The sequence below is a fragment of the Grampus griseus genome (assembly GCF_964374135.1).
Source record: "Grampus griseus genome assembly, chromosome: X".
Lineage (NCBI taxonomy): Eukaryota > Metazoa > Chordata > Mammalia > Artiodactyla > Delphinidae > Grampus > Grampus griseus.
The window spans coordinates 20,640,776-20,659,500 of record NC_138999.1 but is presented as its reverse complement, the minus strand read 5'-3'; the positions used below and the strand labels follow the sequence as shown (position 1 = coordinate 20,659,500).

The following is an 18,725-nucleotide window of genomic DNA, read 5'->3' as shown; positions in this document are numbered from 1 at the left end:
AATAAATAAAAGTAAATATTAAAAAAATTCCTATGATAAACCATAATGGAAAAGAATATTTTTAAAAAGAATGTATATATGTGTAACTGAATGACTTTGTTGTACAACAGAAATTAACACAACATTGTAAATCAACTATACTTCAATTTTTAAAAAATGAGTTTTTAAAGAAAAAAGCAGTCTTCTGAAAAAGGTCTTCCTATAACTAGAGCCGTTCTATTATTTTAAAGAAAAACACCCTACTAGAGCCATTCTATTCTAAAAACAAACAAAAATCTCATACAGAACGTGCTACTATATGCAGAACTTCCTAATGGGGGCTGAAGCCCATGCTACCCTTCATGTAATGGTTTTTGACGCTCTTGTAAGAAAAGAGGGTACAGGGTGATCACGACAGGGTTCTTAATTAAGGTAAGTGAGGGTTACTGGATCCTCCCCTGAAGGAGATCTATGTCTGTGCTGAGGGAACATGAGCGACAGCCACTAGTACCTTGATCCTCTCTCTTTAGAGATCCTATTTGTTGACTCTTTCGAAATATATGTATCCATGAACAGATTAGTGAGAAACCTGCCCCTCTGTATGCCACATAAGGCCAAACCAAGTTGTGAGTAGATTCCACCGTGGGCCCACAATTTGTGCCCTTGGCTTGGGCAACCCCTCTGTCATCACTCCCAGTCACTGAGGTCTATGTCCCATGGATCCCAAGATTCCTCAAAAAACTGAACAGTCCATCAGCACAATACCTGGCACATTGCAGGTGTTTAATATTTCCTGATTAGAACTGAAACTTAAAATACCTAGTAAGTTGCAGTATAAACTTACAATAGCAAATAAAATTCAGGGGTTCAAGATGACATTTGCTGGTAATGGTAAATTCCTCTAATAGATCACTTCATTCTGTATATCTGGTTAGGGGTATTCCAATCCTTATAGTTAGGGGAAGAAGAGCCAAAAGGTAGACAAGGAAGGTGAGGGAAAGTGACAGTAATTGTCAATATGGCGTGTCAGGCCAGCGAGTGGACAGAAAAGGCAAGGATGTGTTGAGAACTGACATCACAAATAGAGCTTTGACCAGCTAACACCACACAGATCCACATCGTCCTAATTCCAGAAAGGAGTTTAGGATCTAGTCCTAACGGTGGATTACAGAATGTCTTGTTGTCATGGAAGCAGGAACAGTTAAGTAAACACCACACTGTACTCATCGTTGAGGTTAATTGAGGCAAAACCTTAAGTTAACCATTACAGTGAATGAAGAAGATCCAAAGCCAGTCACGCTCAAAGCACAAACGAGCTGAAAGTGCTACGTTTCTTGGAAAATGATCAGTTTATATGGCTGGGACCTTCAGCCAACAAACTTTAAGATAATTAACATTCGAGGTTAAGAGCTCCCTATGCAGTTTTCATTCTTAGCAGGAAGCTGACTTTGTCCAGGATAATGCTGTGTCACTAACTTCCCATAACAAAAGCACAGCCAACATCTACTGAGCACCTACCATGTGCCATGCGCCGTGCTGCATGTTCTCGAGTTCATGGGTGCAACAGGCCTATGATTCGATGCTATCGTTTCCATTTTGTAGATCAGGACATCGAAGTGTAGTGGGATTAAGTGATTTGCCCAAGCTCGCACTGGTGGTAGGCACCAGAAACCAAGCCTTGAGTACAAGTCCACATAGACCCGTTATCATATTTCCAGAGAGAGACAATAGGCTAACAAGACAATAAACTAACAAGTGTAGGTCCTCAGAATAAAAACTGTTTCTAGTGTAAGTAAACGAAGGAGGTAGCAATCTGATAGCTCCGAAATGATAAGACTAGACAAACATTAGATTATGCAATTTCCAGACTGTCTAAAAGAACAAATTTAGACAAGACCCCAAGCATTACTAATAGAGACTCTGTTTGCTAGAAAGAATTGCACTGTGGCAAATGGTATATTATGTGGTAAGAAATGGTATGTTAAGTTGAAAGAAAAAAAGCATACGTTTAAAAGCTCAATCGACCTGCATTTTAACCGTGGTTTTGCTCCTAACTTTCCTTAGGCAAGATATTTAAATCATCTAAGCTTCAGCGCCTTCATCCAAAAAATGGAAACATCTATTTCACCTGGATGCTGTGAGAATTACAGCTACATCTGACTGCTATTGTGTCTGGTGGAGAGCGGTACACAAATATAAGTTCCCTTCACCTCCTAGAAAGAATAATTTCTGGCTCACTTTGGAAGAGGCAGCCAAGATGTTAGGTCAACAACTAGCTGATGCTTTGGGCAGTCTCTTCATTACTCGGGGCTTCTACTTTCTCATGTGTAAACTGGGGAGGTTGGACAGATGATCGTTAAGCTCAGGATCCCACTGAATCAATCTATGAGGATAAGATTCTGGTTTGTACACTTTACAGTTATTTATCCTACACCAACCTTGCCTAATGTACATTCTGGGACAACTGTGGAGAGAGCACTGCTAGGAGTGAGTAGCCAATGAAAGGAGCTAGAAATCAAGAAAAAGAGTACATACATTATAGTGGTTTTCTACCAAAAAACTAAGAAAGAAACAAAGAAAGCCTCCAAGGATGCTCTGGATAAAGGACAATTGGGTTAACACTTCACACATACCCAGAAACCACCTCTATTACACGAACCTCCAAGGGAGAGGTAGAGAAAGCATGACACAAACTCATGGGATGCATACATTCTGGACAGCCTATATATATATTGACATATTTGTCTCGACTTCTCATTTATCTATAAGCCCCTCAAAGGCAGAAACTAAGCCTCGACAATTCCCCAATGCTTCTCAGTTTCCACTCCATTCCGAATCCAGAAAGTTCAACGAATGCTGATGGACTCCTGGGAATTCCCTGGCGGTCCAGTGGTTAGGACTCAGTGCTTCCACTGCTGAGGGTCCGGGTTCAATCCCAGGTTGGGGAACGAAGATCCCTCAAGCTGCACGGCGCGGCCAAAAAAAAAAAAAAAATGCTGATGGACTCCTAAACTCCTTACGTGTTAACCTTCAGCATCTCACAGACTTTATCCCCTAAAGTGGTTCACAGCTCTTGGGAAAAATTTTTACCAGATCTAACACAGTTCTTAACTCTGGAAGCACATTACAGTCAGCTGGGTAAGTCAAAAATACCAGCACCTAGACCCTACCTTCAGAGATTGATGTAATTGCCTTCTACAGGGTGAGGGTGGGGGGACAGGTGGCACGAGCTTTAGAAGCTCCCCAGATGATTCTCACAAGCACCCAGGACTGAGATCCACTGACTAGCATCTAATCACAGGAAATTCAACAAGGGAATAAACCAAAGAACTCCTCAGGCTCAGACAGTGGCTATTAAGCATCCCCAACTTTTTCACTGACCCATCGATTTTTAGTCTCTATTTTCACGTTTGAGTTTTGTTTCAGCCTCCTAGGAAACTGACCACACTTGAGCGCATTACATGACCAATATAGGAATGTTAATATAGCAATGACACTTTGCTTTCTATTCTTCTCAGAAGAGGAGAAATTAACCAGATTTATACAAAGTGCACAGTCAAGTATTAAGGAGCATCTGCTACCAAGCTTAAGGAAACACTGGACTCTTCTAGAACAGATCCAAGGGAAGGTTCAGGTAAACCCTGAATATGCTCTGGTCAATGAAGACGTAATAATTTGTTGGGAAAAGGTATGTATGTTACATGTTTCAAAGGGCCCTACTGTCTTCCGGCCAACAACACATGGGAATACTTAACTTCATGCTTTGAGAAAATGTTAAGAGATACGTAGCAATTTATTCCCAACAGTGAAACTATTATATACTGACTTCCATGCCCTAGTAAGAAAGAAACACTCGTACAACTCAAATGGTTGAGTGGAATCAGAGGTCAAGTCTAAGACTGAAAATAAAATCACAACTGCTTGGGTGATGCTTAGGGAGATAATCTACCAAGTTAGAACCCCAAATATTCAATCACAGGGAATGTAAATATCGACCTGTGTAATATATAATAAATAGTTTGCTGTAATTTTTGTGCCATTCATTAGAGCAGCAAGAATAATCTCAGTCAAGATGAGACAATGACTAGGAAAGGAGTTCTCCTCGAGGGATATGAAGGGCAATCAAACCCAGCTCTGCCACAAATATGGTGAAACGGGCTACCTGAAGATGCTTCCAGGCTAGTTTCAATAAACGCCAGGTACCCCATCCACAGTTCCCTTAGCACATTTTCTATAAGTTTAGCTAATTTACCAAGAAGAATAAGTGGGCAAGAACAGCGAGAATTTCTAAACATCTAAACTAATAAATAAGGAGCTGCCATCACCAAATTTTCACAGAAATCACAAGGCAAAAGTTAGCGTATGATATTTAGTCGAAATCAGAAAAGTTGTCCTTTCAGAGAGAATCCACAAATATAAACTATTCTGTGAACTTTGTGATAAAGCAGCAACAAGACAGAAAGACGGGAGGTCTTAATAGTTGCTGCTATGCAAATGGACAGCAGAACAGAGTAAAAGTGAGTTGACTGCAAACGTCCCAACAGAGATGGCAACAAATTCCAGAGGGATTTAGTGACAGTTTACATACTGCTCTAGGTGATAAATCTGACCATGATAAAAGCATTGCAAATGACTGGGTATATTAAAACTCAGACTGTGCACTAAATGAAAAGGAAACCAATAATCAGTGTCAACATATGTGAATATATGGGCAAAAGATGTAACGCTATCACCAAAAAATGGATGGAAGAATTAGAGGTGATATTCTTTCCGAACGCCTTTAGTTGTATACTTTGATAATTACTTTACCAAAGAAGGGAGCACAAGAGGAAACAATAGATATACAGCACAATAGCTTACTATGCCAAGTAGACACAGGGAGTGCACGCAAATGATTAAAACTCCCGAGTCCAGTTACTAAATGGTCAAGGGCACTTCACACACACCAAAATGCACAAAATAAACCCACAAGGGGAAAAGATAAAACTTTTAGCTTCTATGTTACCTACTATACAATTGAAGTCATAAAACCTCATTTTGGCAGGGCTGTGGAGAAACCGGTACACTTAAACTTTGGTGACAGCCCTAGAGATTAAAGCTATAAAATCCCTCCAAGCCTTTCACATGGTAATTCCACACAGGGGCACATACCCTATAGGTAAGCCACCGATCACCTGGAAGAGTCCTAGCTACCCCAAAAGTCACACTCCAGATAGCCAAGTTTTACTGTTACTAGCATGCCGGACAAACAAAGCTTTATCATTGAAATGCCAATTAACAGCGATCACTGCACACTTCTTTAACAGGGAGCCAAACTGTCTCAGACTAGAGGTCCAAACTTTCTGTAAAGGGCCAGATGGTAAACATTTTGGCTTTGTGGGCCAAATCGTCTCTGTGGCAACTACGCAACCCTGCTGTTGCAGAGGTACAGAAGCCACATACGCTATGTAATGAATGGGCATGGCTGTGGTCCAATAAAACTTTATTTACAAAAATAGGTGCTGGCAAAACCCAGAGCACATGCAACACAAAGACTGAACGCTAATAGAAACTATCAACTTTGGGTGATAATGATGGATCAGTGTGGGTTCATCAGCTGTAACAAATGTCCCACACTGGTGTATGGGAGTTCCCTGTACTTTCTGCCCGTATTTGCTGTGAACCTAAAACTACTCTTAAAAATACAGCCTGTTAATTGTAACACAAAAACAGGTGGCTGGCCCTCGGGCTATAGTTCGATAACCTGTCTTAGACCATGGCATTCAAAAAAAAAAAAGGATTTGTCCAACTCTGGAATCAGATAATCATGGAAGTAAATCAGATAATCATGGAAGTAAAGTAATAGAATTTCATTTTATGAAAATTTATGGTGATATTTTCTGATTCCATCCAGTAATAAGACCATGGTTTCTCAAATCTTGCCAACAATCTGATCAACTTCCCAAAGTTTAATGGGACGAAACCACTCAGTCATCAAGAGGTCAGGACGTGTGGCCATGTCTCCCCTTCAGAAGCACACAAAACTGCCGAGAGAACGAACAAAGCTGGAACTACACCTTAAACGCTCAGAGCCTGATAAACCAGGTTATGTTGAAATCCAGTCATATCAGATCTTTAGGGCCCAAAAGGCCAATTCTTTCTTTAAACTTAAATATTGATCAAGGTGCATTAAGCCACGTTAGATATCTTTACCCTAAATGAAATTGTACTCTTCCCCTTTAATTCTGAATCATTAGCTTCTGTCTCTAAACAGATTAGTCTAATTCTTGGCAACTCCTCACAGAAGAACATCATCTCTTACAGAAAAGGTGTGTCATGTACATATATGTAAAGGTACAAAATGTACACACTCAGAAACAAAATGCTACTGCTTCTCTCTTTTCCTAACACAATTAAAAAAAAACAAAACCCAAAAACTCTCCTCATTTTCTCCAGAAACAAAACCACTCTTCTCCCCAGTAGTAATCAGGCTTTAAGAAGCGTGACTTAGAAACTCAAGGCTTTCCGAAGAGCAGTCATTTGCAACCAAAGTCAACTTCGCAGTGGATACTGGAATCTTAAAATACTTTCTAAAGGAAAACAGAGGGCAGCTGGGCCTTCAAACCTCAAGAAGAGTAAAAACAGGGAAACTGGTTGCTTCCTTCTAATAGCTAAAGGCTCCAAGGTTCAGAGAACCAGTGTAATTATGACAGAAATCTTTTCTGTGAAAAGAAGACAGAGCTGTCAGACAACCTATTGTCAGACAACGTATCTTCCGGTGGTTTTATTTCAGAGATGCTATATTTAAATGTGGGGACATTACAGAAGTTTACACCTATATAACAACTGACTAAATTAAAGTGACATAATGTTTAACAACCTTTAAATGGAGTCAATAATCACCACTTATGAAGCGCCCACTCTGGGCAGAAAGCAAACAGCCGAGGAAGCTGTGAAAAGGGTACAAAGAACAGGTGAGTGCCTACCCTCTGGAAAGAGACAGTTTAGAATAAAATCAAAGAACAGGAGCCAGGAGCAAATATGTTTAATACAAGTGCAGCTGTGCAAAAGACGAGTGCAAAGCAACTGGGAAATAAAACAGAAAGTCAGTCTGTAGGGAGCGGATCAGAGTGATTAATGAAGGAACCCGAAGTGGACAGGGTAAAGCTGAAAGATGAAAAGCATGTCCAGATGAAACTGTGAATCATTTCCTATGAACTCATTCAAGATTCAGAAGGTTCTATCTTTAAGTTATGTCATACAGTCCAAGTTCTCCTTTTCTTACATCACTAAGAGAACTTTAAATTCTTAACAACCACTTAACAGAAAGACCTCAAGCTTTTGCAAACATCACAAAGAACCACGGTAACGTTAACTGCCATTCAAAGACAGTTAATTGGTCCAAAACTCCTGAGAGCAACAGGTTTACAGGAAAAAAAGAGTAAAAGTTAAACTGAGAAATAAAATCAATAAATGTTTATTCTGAACATTAAAATGTGATATTTCTATTACTCCTTATAAGGAGTTAATATATCATTGTCCAATAGAAACCTGTGAGCCACACACGTAATTTTAAACTTCCTAGCAGCCATATGAACATAAAAAGAAACAGGTGAAATTTTTGATGTTTAATTTAATGCAACATACCCCCAAAATTACCATTTCAACGTGGAATCAATACAGAAACATACTGAGATAGTTTAGTATTTTTATATTAAGTCTTTGAAATCCAGTGTGTCATACTTACATCTCAATTCAAAAGCTAAATTTCTAACAGAAATAATTGGCCTATAATTAGATTTCATCAAATTTACAGTTAAGGTAGATTCACATATCCAAACTGTTCTAAACATACTTAAAAGTTTTCCAATTAACTGAATCAAGTGTCACTTTTAAGTTTAAATGTAAATTAAATCAATTCAGTTTCTCAGTCACAACAGCCACATTTCAAGGGCTCAACAGGTTCAGCTGGCTAGTGGTGACCATACTGGACAAAGAAAGTCTAAATAAATCAGTAGAAAGATAATCCCTGGAACCAAAAATTCCAACCTAATTACTGAAAGAAATATAACAAAACAAAGCAAGATATATAATATGGTAGAAAAATTACAGGTATTAAAGACATAAAGTGAAAGAAAATTATAGATGTTTATCGTTACAGATGACAGATCTGTCATATCAATAATATAAACTGGTTAAACTTAACCACATAAAAGAAAAAGTTTGACTCACAAAAGCAAAACCCAGCTTTATACTACATTTCAAGAAATTCAGAAATGCTCTAGCAGAAAATGAAAACAAGAGGCAGATAGGGCTCCGGATCTCAATGTCACGTAAGGATGAATCCAGGCCAAAAAGCACTGAACTAGTCAAAGGGCAGCACTCTGTACCCTAAAGCGTGCATCTCGAAATGACAGTTAAGGATGTCTAAGCAGCAAATGCAACATTAACAGGCACAAAGCAAAAACCATAGGCAATAACTGGAGAAACAGAATCGGATTATTAGGAGACCTGAACTTCTTTTGACCCATGACAGATCCAGTAGATTAAAAAAAGCAAAGGTATAGAAAACTCAAATAAAATAATTAATATGGTAGATTTGATATATGAAGCTCTGTAACCTGAGAAGAGAACATAACCTTTTTGCTGCCCAAGGAACAGTGACAGGAAATGAACACAGATTGGACTACAAAGCAAACATCAATAAATTAAAGAAATGATTCCGATAACATTCTCTGATCACAATGCAGCAAAAGTAAAAATCAACAAAATTAAAACACAGGGTGCACTTCTACTGGAAATTTAAAAACTCAAGTCTTGGGCTTCCCTGGTGGCGCAGTGGTTGGGAGGCACCTGCCAATGCTGGGGACACAGGTTCGAGCCCTGGTCTGGGAAGATCCCACATGCCACAGAGCAACTAAGCCCATGTGCCACAACTACTGAGCCTGTGCTCCACAGCCCGCGAGCCACAACTACTGAGCCCGCGTGCCACAACTACTGAGCCCGTGTGCCACAACTACTGAAGCCCGTGCGCCTAGAGCCCGTGCTCCGCAACAAGAGAAGCCACCGCAGTGAGAAGCCCGGTGCCACACAAAGCGTAGCCCCCCGCTTGCCGCAACTACAGAAAGCCCGCACGCAGCAATGAAGGCCCAACGCAGCCAATAAATAAATAAATTTATAAAAAAATAAAATAAAATAAAACTCAAGTCTTAGTTCACATAAGAATAAAAACCTGAAGATGCAGAAGAGCTGGGGAGAAAAAGCATCAAACACTATACACATCAGCTGCTAAAGCAGTGTTCAGAGGAATGCCTGTAGCCTTAAATACTGAAATAAACAAAGAAGAAATGAATTTTGCCATTCAAAAAGAAAAAAAATAACACTGAGCACATGAGGGGGAATTAATAAAATCAAAGTAGACATTAATGAACTAGAAAACAAAAGTCATAAAGCTAATAAGTGAATCCAATCATATAAACCAACAACTAATCTAATCACAAAAGAGGGGGAGAATATAGAAGGAATAAAGGAGGATCAGCCACAGAGAAAATTAAGACTAATTACTATCTCAGTTTGCAAACTGGCTTTAAAACCTTGATGACTAGGATAATTTTCTAGAGAAATACATCAAAATGGATTCTAGAAGAGAGAGAAAATCTATCCAGATCAATACCACAGACTAGAGAAACCTGTCAAAAAGCAACAGTCCCCAAGACACACTAGGTTTAAAAGGTTTCATGGGTGGATTCTACCAGATCTTTGAAGAACACATAGTTCAAAAGATAAACTGGTCTTAGTGCAGAAAAAAATGTATTTCTTCTGAAACAAGCATGACATTGATAAGAAAATCTAAGACTGCACATACACACAACATCCACAGACAAACAGCACGTGCAGATCAATATAATGAACCCAGGATTTCATCAAACTATTCTCTCTAGTACTGTATATGCTTCAAATTTTCCATAATAAAAAGCTAAAGTTAAAATATTTTACTCTGTAAAAATACTGAATCACTATGCTGTACACCTGAAACTAATATAATCTTATAAATTAACTATACTTCAATTTAAAAAATTTCTTTCCTCAAGGAGAAAAAACTTTTATCTAGATACACTTCTTCACTTATCAAAAGTTTGACAACAATGTGGTAAAAGTGTAGGAAAATAGGTACTCTCAGAAACTTCTAGTGAGAGGATAGACAGACAACCTCGATGGAAGGCAATCTGACAATATTTATCAAAATTTCAAATGCACATAGCCTTTGGTGTAGAAATGCCATGTTTAGGAATTTGTCCTATATATATACTCACACACGCATGAAATGATGAATGCAGTAATTCAGCGTAGCACAGGCTGTCACAGAAAAGATTGGAAACAACCTACTAGCCGTCAACAGAGAGTTGGCTAATGAATATAGTACACTCATATAAACAAATTCTCAGAAGCCATAAAAAAGAAAAAGGAAGTTCTGCAGTTACGATATGGAAAGCTGTCTAAGGAATGAAGTTTAAAAAGGTACGGACAAAAGTATTACAAGTTGCCGTTTATTTTAAAATGGGGAGGCTAGTGGACAAAAGTAGGAAGCTGACTTTTCTATGTCCTTTCGTACCTTTTGAATTTGGAACCATGTAACTATAATCTCAGGCCAAAAAGAATCTCTTTTTTTTTTAATCTCACCTTTCACAACGCACTACTGCCCTTATAAACTCATGATCCATTTAGAACGCTTGCTATTCTTGTTAAACTTGCTAACTGTGTGCAAGGCCATGTTTCAAGTAAAGATTGAGCTCAAGAAAACTCTTCTTATTTTAAAGGGCATAGAGAAATACGGCCCACGGATGAAAGGGGGACAACTCTAGATCCAGAAGATCATCTAATTAGTGGTTCTCAACCCTGGTTATGCTTAAGAACAACCAAAAATAACAATGCCCAGCCCCCCCAGAACATTTATAGTAAAGTCTGGAGGACTGGGGCACAGGCATGAAGACCATGCAGGCATCTAAATGCTTTACAGCAGTAGTCTTCAACAGAGGGTGACGCATTTTGCTCCCCTGGGGGACATGGCAGTGTCTGGAAACATGTTTGGTTGTCACAACTCATGTGTGGAGGGAGTGCGGGGGGGGGGGCGGGGTGTGCTGCTGGCATCTAGTGCGGAGAGACCAGGGGTGCTGCTTTCGTAAACCTCCCACAACGCACAGGACAGCACCCCTCCTCCACCGAACAATGACCTGCCCCAGAAAGTCAAGAGTGCTGAGATTGAGCAGGCCTCATTTCAAATAAAGTCACTGCTTCTGGAGTAACACACAGTTTTAGCCTTCCCTCTTAAACAAGGAAGATCATCTCATTTACTAGTGGGGATACATTCGCGAAAGAAAGCTGCTTCAGTGCCCACAGAAACCACAATTTGTTGATGCGGTTCTAACAAATACTGTAAACGTGAAATTCCGTGGATATTCTTTCTCTGGTCCCTGTCCAGGTATTCTAGTCCAAAACTTCGGTCCCGTTTGCAAAGTAGCCAGGGAGAACGTCACGAAGTGGCAGTCTGTGGGTCAGCATAGTTCACGCGTCTGTTCTGTTTGAGCCTTAGGTCTTGAAAGTATACTGAATCAGCACCGGTCAGCTTGCCCCTCCGGAGCCAGCATAGACGGGGTGGACGGGGCTGCCACGGCCCCCCACCCCAAGCTGGCTTCGTGTAGTCATCTGCTGCTCCCACTCAGGGCCTGTAAGCACTGGAGGTGGCCCTCCCCTGCAGTGTTCTCCAATCATTCAGGGGCATAAAGCCTCTTTACTCTTCTTCCTTCTCACCTTAAAAATATCCCCACATCCTTGCTAAATTCTCAAACTCCCGCACCACTTGCCAAAATCGGACTTCTATCCAGAGCTGGAAGAACCAAGAGAAAGGGAGAAGTCGAAATGGCCTTTGTGTGACAACCCTCTTCTAGTTGTTGGCATTAAAGATAGACTGCCTGCCACCTGATTCGTCTCTGGGCATTACAAATGAGCCTTGAGTTTCTAGCACATTCCACTACAATTATATATAGCTCTTCTGTGAGCTTCCTTATAAGGAAAAGACTTCAATTATTAGGCTTCTTCCATTATCCTAGATTAGAGTATCCCCTCCACTCTTCCCAAAATAGGTCAGAAGGCTCTTACGGGAAATACCTATCCAAAGATTTGGTAGTTTTCTTTTAAAAAGCTCATCCCTTTTCCTTGGAAATTAGGATCACACAGTTTGGGAACTGTGCTTTAGAGATGACCTTATACAATCCACGTGTTTTATTGACGGGGACAATGAACCCCAGTGAGGTTCAGTCACTTAGCCAAGGCCAGGCTCCTGAGTCAGTGGCAGAGCAAGAATTAGAACATTTCTTTCCAGATAATGGTCCCACGGGTTTTCCACGATAACACTATGCCCCACTGTGGTTTTCCTACTCAAATAACATCTCTGCCAAGACACCTATTAACATGGTAGATATTAGCTGCTATAGAAATAAATCAACCAAAATTTCGCCAAGCTATGAGAGCTATCACTTCAACTTTGAGGGTGGAAGGAAGGAACTGGGAGTCTCTGGATTCTTTCTGTTCCTTTTACTGTGAATTAACCTGTCTCAGTTTACCCCAATGAAAAGTCGATACCTTCAGAATCTCTCTAAACCATAAATTAGGGACAGAATGTTGCTATTTATAGCAACAGCGACATTTTCTTTCTAAACTCTGAAGTCTGGGGGCTGCCTCAAACCTCTAAAATTCTCACAAGTGGCCACAGATGGTAAAGTAAAACTACTGAAAAGCTTCTGGGACTGAAGTTTAAGATACAAAGATCAACATGTCACTGAACCCTGACTTTCCTCATCATTCGCTGGCAAACTGGTTTCTTAAAATTTAATTTGGTCTCAACTTTAACCTATTCCTCTCTTTCTATCCTAACTTAAGTATGGACAACATCACATGGTGCTTACTGGGTCTTCTCCGAATGTGCTACCTACTTTGCACTTAGGTTTTTATGCCTACCTGACACCATCTTTTGACATTTACTTAAAAGTCATTAAACGACCAGCCGCCCCATTATTTTCCCTCGAGAGCTTAGAACATCTTTGCTGCTCCATTTTCTTTTCCTTCCAGGATGCCGCGTTCCCTCCTGATAGCTGGGTGCGCACTTCTGTTTTAATACTTTCAGGTGTTCCACAACCAGCTGCCTCACATTCACCCAACTTAGAGGATTCCCTCCGCGCTTGAAACGGCACCACTCTGGGGAAACACGATCCAGTTAACAGAAGGTCGTGGAATCTATTCCCATCTCAGCTAGGCCTCAGGCAGGGTGGGGGCCGGGTCTTCTGCGCTCCCACCTCAATTCGTGGAAGCTGCCCACCGTCCCGCCCGACAGGGGAGAAGGTGGGACACAGAAGGAGAGGCGCGGCGAAAGGTGCTGGCACGAAACCCTGCTCTGACGCTAGGAGCCCACACGTCCGCTCCTCCCAGCATCTAAGGCTTTTGCAGTCCAGGCCTCTAACTGCTTTAACACTGCACGAACGAGACAGCAGTTCGAGTCCTGGCGCTCCGGCCAGACAGGAGCACCTTAAGAGCAGAAAAGGAACAAAATGCCATTGCATAATTTATTCGACCTCAAAGTGTTTCTAAACAGCTCTTACCCAATCCAAAAAAAAAAAAAAAGAATCTAAATACAAAAACGTTCAAAAGCCACCCACACTCCGCTCCGAAGTTTTAAGGGCGGTGAGGTCTGTGTCAAGTAGATTTGAAGCTAACGACGGCAGCTTTGGAGAGTCCCGCCCGGAATGAGGCTCCTCGGATGCGGTTTCTGTGTCTCCGGGTAAGCCCCCGGCGGGTGTGCGGGTGCCAGGCCATGCCCCTCTGCGCCCCGAAATCCGAGCCCCCCGGCACCCCGGAGCCCCGCCCGCGGTTCCAATGGACTTTGCCCGGAGGCGGCGGAGACCTGCGGCGGCGGGCCCAGAAGGCAGCGGCCCCACACCCCGGGGCCGTGGGGACCGTGGCGACCCGCGGCCCCGCACTTACCGAAGTCCAGGAACTGCTTGATGGAGAGCGGCGATGGCGAGAAGCGGGAATAGCGCTCAATCTGCTTGGGCACCGGCTGCTTCAGCAGCCACCGGAACAGCCGCATCCTCGTCGGGGCAACGCAGAGACCAGTCAAGACGCTCAAGCGGCCGCAAAGGCCGGTGGAGCCGAGCCGCGCGGATTAGGCAAGTTCGCCAAGCGCGCACCCTGGCCTCCGTCTCGGCCTCGGCGACGCGGGTGCAGCCGCCGCAGCACCACCAGCAGCACCACCAGCAGCTCCCGTGCCCCGGCCGGCCGCCCGCCCGCGGCTTCCCCAGGCCCCGCCCACGGGGGCGGAGCCAGCCGCCGTACGTACGCGGCGCGCGGGGGGCGCGAGGGGCGCGCGGCCGCACGCGCTGGCTGCTGATTGGCCGCTGCCGCCCTCGCTTTCTTTTGCCGGAGTGCAGCCGGGGGCGCCCCCCTCCTTCGCTCCCGGGACCCAGACAGGCCCAGCAAGTGCATCTACACCCTGTCCTGTCCCGGGCTACGTCCTCCGCGGCCGAAAGGTGGCGGAGGTACAAGGGGACTGGGAGGAGATCCGGGGCCCTCGCCCGGAATCCGATCCGAAGCGCTGCTCAAGGCCCCTCTCCACCGAAGGCACCTCTTCCGGGAGGCCTTCCCTGGATCAGCTGACTGTTACACTTCAGGGTATTTGTTGCGTCTTGACACTATTAAATCTTCTGTTTACCACTTAACTACACTGGCTGCTTCATGCCCTCCACCACAGCCACCACCGTTGGGCAAAAATAAACTCACTGGTTCGGATTCCTGCCTGCCCCTCACCACTGGACGGGATTCACTGTAATGTCACTCTCTGTTTCATAGCCACCCCCCCCCCCACCCGCCTGGGCCAACTCCTTTGGGCAAGATTGTTACGTCACTGACTGTTTCATGCCACCACCGCCATCACCACCATTGAACGGGGTCAGTTATAAGGTCAATGGCACTTCATTTAGTCCCTCCCCCTCTCGCCCCCTCCCCGTGAACTCCCCCTAACACCACTGGGCAGGATTAATTGTAAGGTCACTGTCTCTTTGTTTCATGTCACCCCCCCCAACCGCTACCATTGAAAAGGATCAAATTTAAGGTCTTAGGCACTGTCTTTCATACCCCCTCACCTCCACCACCACCATAGGACAGCCCCCTGACTCTTTTTCATGCCTCACCACCACCAGCACCACTACTTCTGGACAGGAGTCTGTGCTTACACTATGTATTACACTTACACTAGGTTAGGCATTGTTTGTATAAGAGTGAACTTGACCTCAGGGCTCAATATATGCAATCATTATTTCCTAATGTGAAGGTATGAAGTACAGCTTGCTTTAACTATTTCCACCAAACCTTGCTTTATTTTTGGCAACGTATAAACATCAACTAAATGAAAGGTAGAATGTTCTCTGAGGAAAGGTAAAAATGTAACTGGAAACCACTGCTTTGGTCTGATTGGACTGGTTTTCTCAGTGAGTAAGATTATTGGTGTGTAGCTATTTAGCTTTTGTGCCTTCATTGGGTCTCTGTGCACCCAGTTCTTTGCTTAATGCTTGCACCTCTACTCTGAACTTAAAGAGAAAAGTAATACGTACACTCAAAGACATCCACTGGTCCTCCCTCACTTCTAGATTTTCAAGTACATCTTGGTCATCTTGGTGGTGGTATGGTATGTAGACTACCATGTCTTTTCAAAACAAAAAGCTGAACAAACATACCAACAACCTCTTTAACCAAGAGCTCTGCCAGAAGAGCTAAGCAATCGTGTTGGTGTGCATGGGCAGACAAAAAGACCTGTGGCCTGTGACTCCTCCAGTGACTTTCTCGGGTGCTACCAGGAAGCATGTTGTACTTGGTGGCAGTTGTGGGAGTCGATGAGCAGGAAGAAGTTGAATATCGATGGAGAGGGGTTTTTCCCAACCTAAGCTGCAAATCGCTGCTGATCTTTCTGAGCTTGGAAAGACTTGTTTCACTCCTTCCTTTTTTACTGAACAAAATGCTACTTTAAATCTATGTATTCTGATTTACTGAATTGTCATGTGCCTAGTTTTATTAATCTTTCTCCAAAAGGTGGCAAAGTCTTAGAAGTTGGGAACAATATGATAGAGCCTGGTATAATAGAAATTGTGCTGGTCCAGGGCTCAAATGACCCAGTCCTAAGCTTGGTTCTTTTATTAACTAGCTGTGTGACCTTAGACAAGTCACTTAGCCTTTCTGTGTCTGTGACTTCTTATGTCAGACGGGGCTACCTGATTTCTCTCCCTGGCATTTGTGACAATCAAATGAAATAAATATTTAATACAAACACAAGATATGGTTGTACCTCTTTTATCCAACTATTTATTTATTTAAGCTAAAAGTTTCATGTTAACTGGCAAAATCCAGAAGCTAAACCAGTGGGTTGATTTCAGTGCTGGTTGTAGTTATAAAAGAAGGATCTTGAGAGAAATAAATAGATCTTGATGAACTTTTTTCAATTATTTGTACACACCAAGGTCTTGTCCAAGCCCTGCTCCCAGTGGCTCTCAAAGTGAGATCCCTTGTCCAGCAGCAGGAGTGTCACCTGGGAACTTGTTAGAAATGCAAACTCTTGGACCCCACCCCAGACCTACTGAATCAGAAACGCTGGGGGTGGGGCCTGGCACTCTGTTTTAATAAGCTTATGGGGGTTTCAAAGATATGGCCACAAATTCTTTGATATTCCTCCCCTCAAGAGATGGTGCTTAATTATTCTCCCCTTGAGTATGGACTAGAAGTAGTACTCACTTCTACCAAATACAGGATGGCCAAAAGTGATGAGATCTCACTTCGAAGATTAGTTTATAAAACAACTTCTGTCCTACCTAACCAATACTCCTCAAAACTATCAAGGTCATTTAAAACAAGGAAAATGGGCTTCCCTGGTGGTGCAGTGGTTAAGAATCTGCCTGCCAATGCAGGAGACACGGGTTGGAGCCCTGGTCCGGGAAGATCCCACATGCCGCAGAGCAACTAAGCCCGTGCGCCACAACTACCGAGCCTGCACTCTACAGCCCACAAGCCACAACTACTGAGCCCACACGCCGCATCTACTGAAGCCCATGCGCTCCAGAGCCCGCGCTCCGCGACAAGAGAGGCCACCGCAATGAGAAGCCCGTGCACCACAACGAAGAGTAGCCCCAGCTCGCCGCAACTAGAGAAAGCCTGTGTGCAGCGACGAAGACCCAACACAGCCAAAAATAATAAATAAAAATAAATTTATAAAAAACAAACAAACAAAAACAACAAGGAAAATAAGAAAAACTGTCACAGCCAAGAGAAGCCTAAGTAGACATGACAACTAAATATCATGTGCTATCCTGGATGGGATTCTGGAACAGATAAAAGGACACTAAGGTAAAAACTAAGGAATTTGGCATAAAGGAAGGACTCTGGACCAAATTTGTTTAATAATAATGTATTAACATATGTTTATGAATTGTAATAAATGTACCATACTAATGCAAAATGTTACCAGTAGGGGAAACTGGATATGCGACATATGGGAACTTTGGGTGCTGTCCTCGCAATTTTGCTGTAAATCTAAAAGTGTTCTTAAAAAAATCAAGTCAATTATACAGTACACTATTGATGACTATAGTCATCACATTATACGTTACATCAGAACTTATTTATCTTATAACTGGGAGTTTTGAAAGTCGCTAAGAGAGCAGATATTAAAAATTCTCATCACAAGGAAAAAAATTTGTAACTATGTGAGTCTATGGATGTGAACTAAATTTACTGTGGTAATCATTTCACAATATATACATATATCAATCATTTTAGTGTACACCTTAAATTTATACAATGTTATTTATGTCAATTATATCTCAATGAAACTGGAAAAAAAGCAGTACCTTTTGGTTCCAAAATGTAAAATCAAATATATTCAAATAATATAAAGAAAATATTTAAGATAGCAATGAAAATATTTTATAACCATGGAATAACTATTGAACATTTAAAGGATATGAATTACTACTACTACTACCACTACTAATACTAATGTCAACATTTAAAAAAAGACTGTGGCTTTCATGTTAGGGTTTTGTCTCTCCCCCTTCCTCTGTCTCTGTGTCTGTGTCTCTCTCTTCCCCTCTCAAAAGCCACCTGCCAGGCTGCAAGGCAGCCCTGTGGAGAAGCTCACAAGAGTGAGCTTGGAAGGAAATCCCTTTGGAAGCAGATCTTTTCCCTGCTCAGCACCTTGACTGTAACCTCGGGAGAGACCCCAAGCCACAACCACTCAGCTAAGCAGTTCCTGGATGCTTAGCTGAGAAATGCTCACAGTTTGCTGTAATAAATGCTTGTTGTTTCCAGCTGCTAACTTTTTGGATAATTTGTTATGCACTAATAGTTAACTAATCTACAAGCCCTCCAGGTGATTCTGACGCATGCTCAAGTGGGAGAACCAATGGATGGACCTAGAGATTATCATACTAAGAGAAAGACAAATATATGATATCACTCATATGTGGAATCTAATTTTGTTTTAAAAGATACAAATGAACTTATTTACAAAACAGAAATAGACTTACAGATATCGAAAACAAACTTATGGTTACCAAAGGGAAAACGTTGGGGGGGGGGGATGAATCAGGAGCTTGGGATGAACATACTAACCTTAACTATATGTAAGATAGATAACCAACAAGGACTGACTGTATAGCACAGGGAACTCTAAC

The 18,725-nt window shown here is 42.3% G+C and overlaps 1 protein-coding gene across 1 annotated transcript in view; it reads right to left on the bottom strand.

Annotated features, from left to right (window-relative positions):
* Window positions 1-14,267, bottom strand: part of PDK3 (pyruvate dehydrogenase kinase 3) — a 67,302-nt gene extending 53,035 nt beyond the window's left edge. Inside the window, exon 1 of the mRNA XM_082681297.1 lies at window positions 13,993-14,267. Within this exon, the coding sequence (XP_082537423.1) occupies window positions 13,993-14,098 (106 nt within the window). The 5' untranslated portion in view covers window positions 14,099-14,267. The remainder of the gene's footprint in view (window positions 1-13,992) is intronic.
* Between the last annotated feature and the right edge of the window lie 4,458 nt (window positions 14,268-18,725).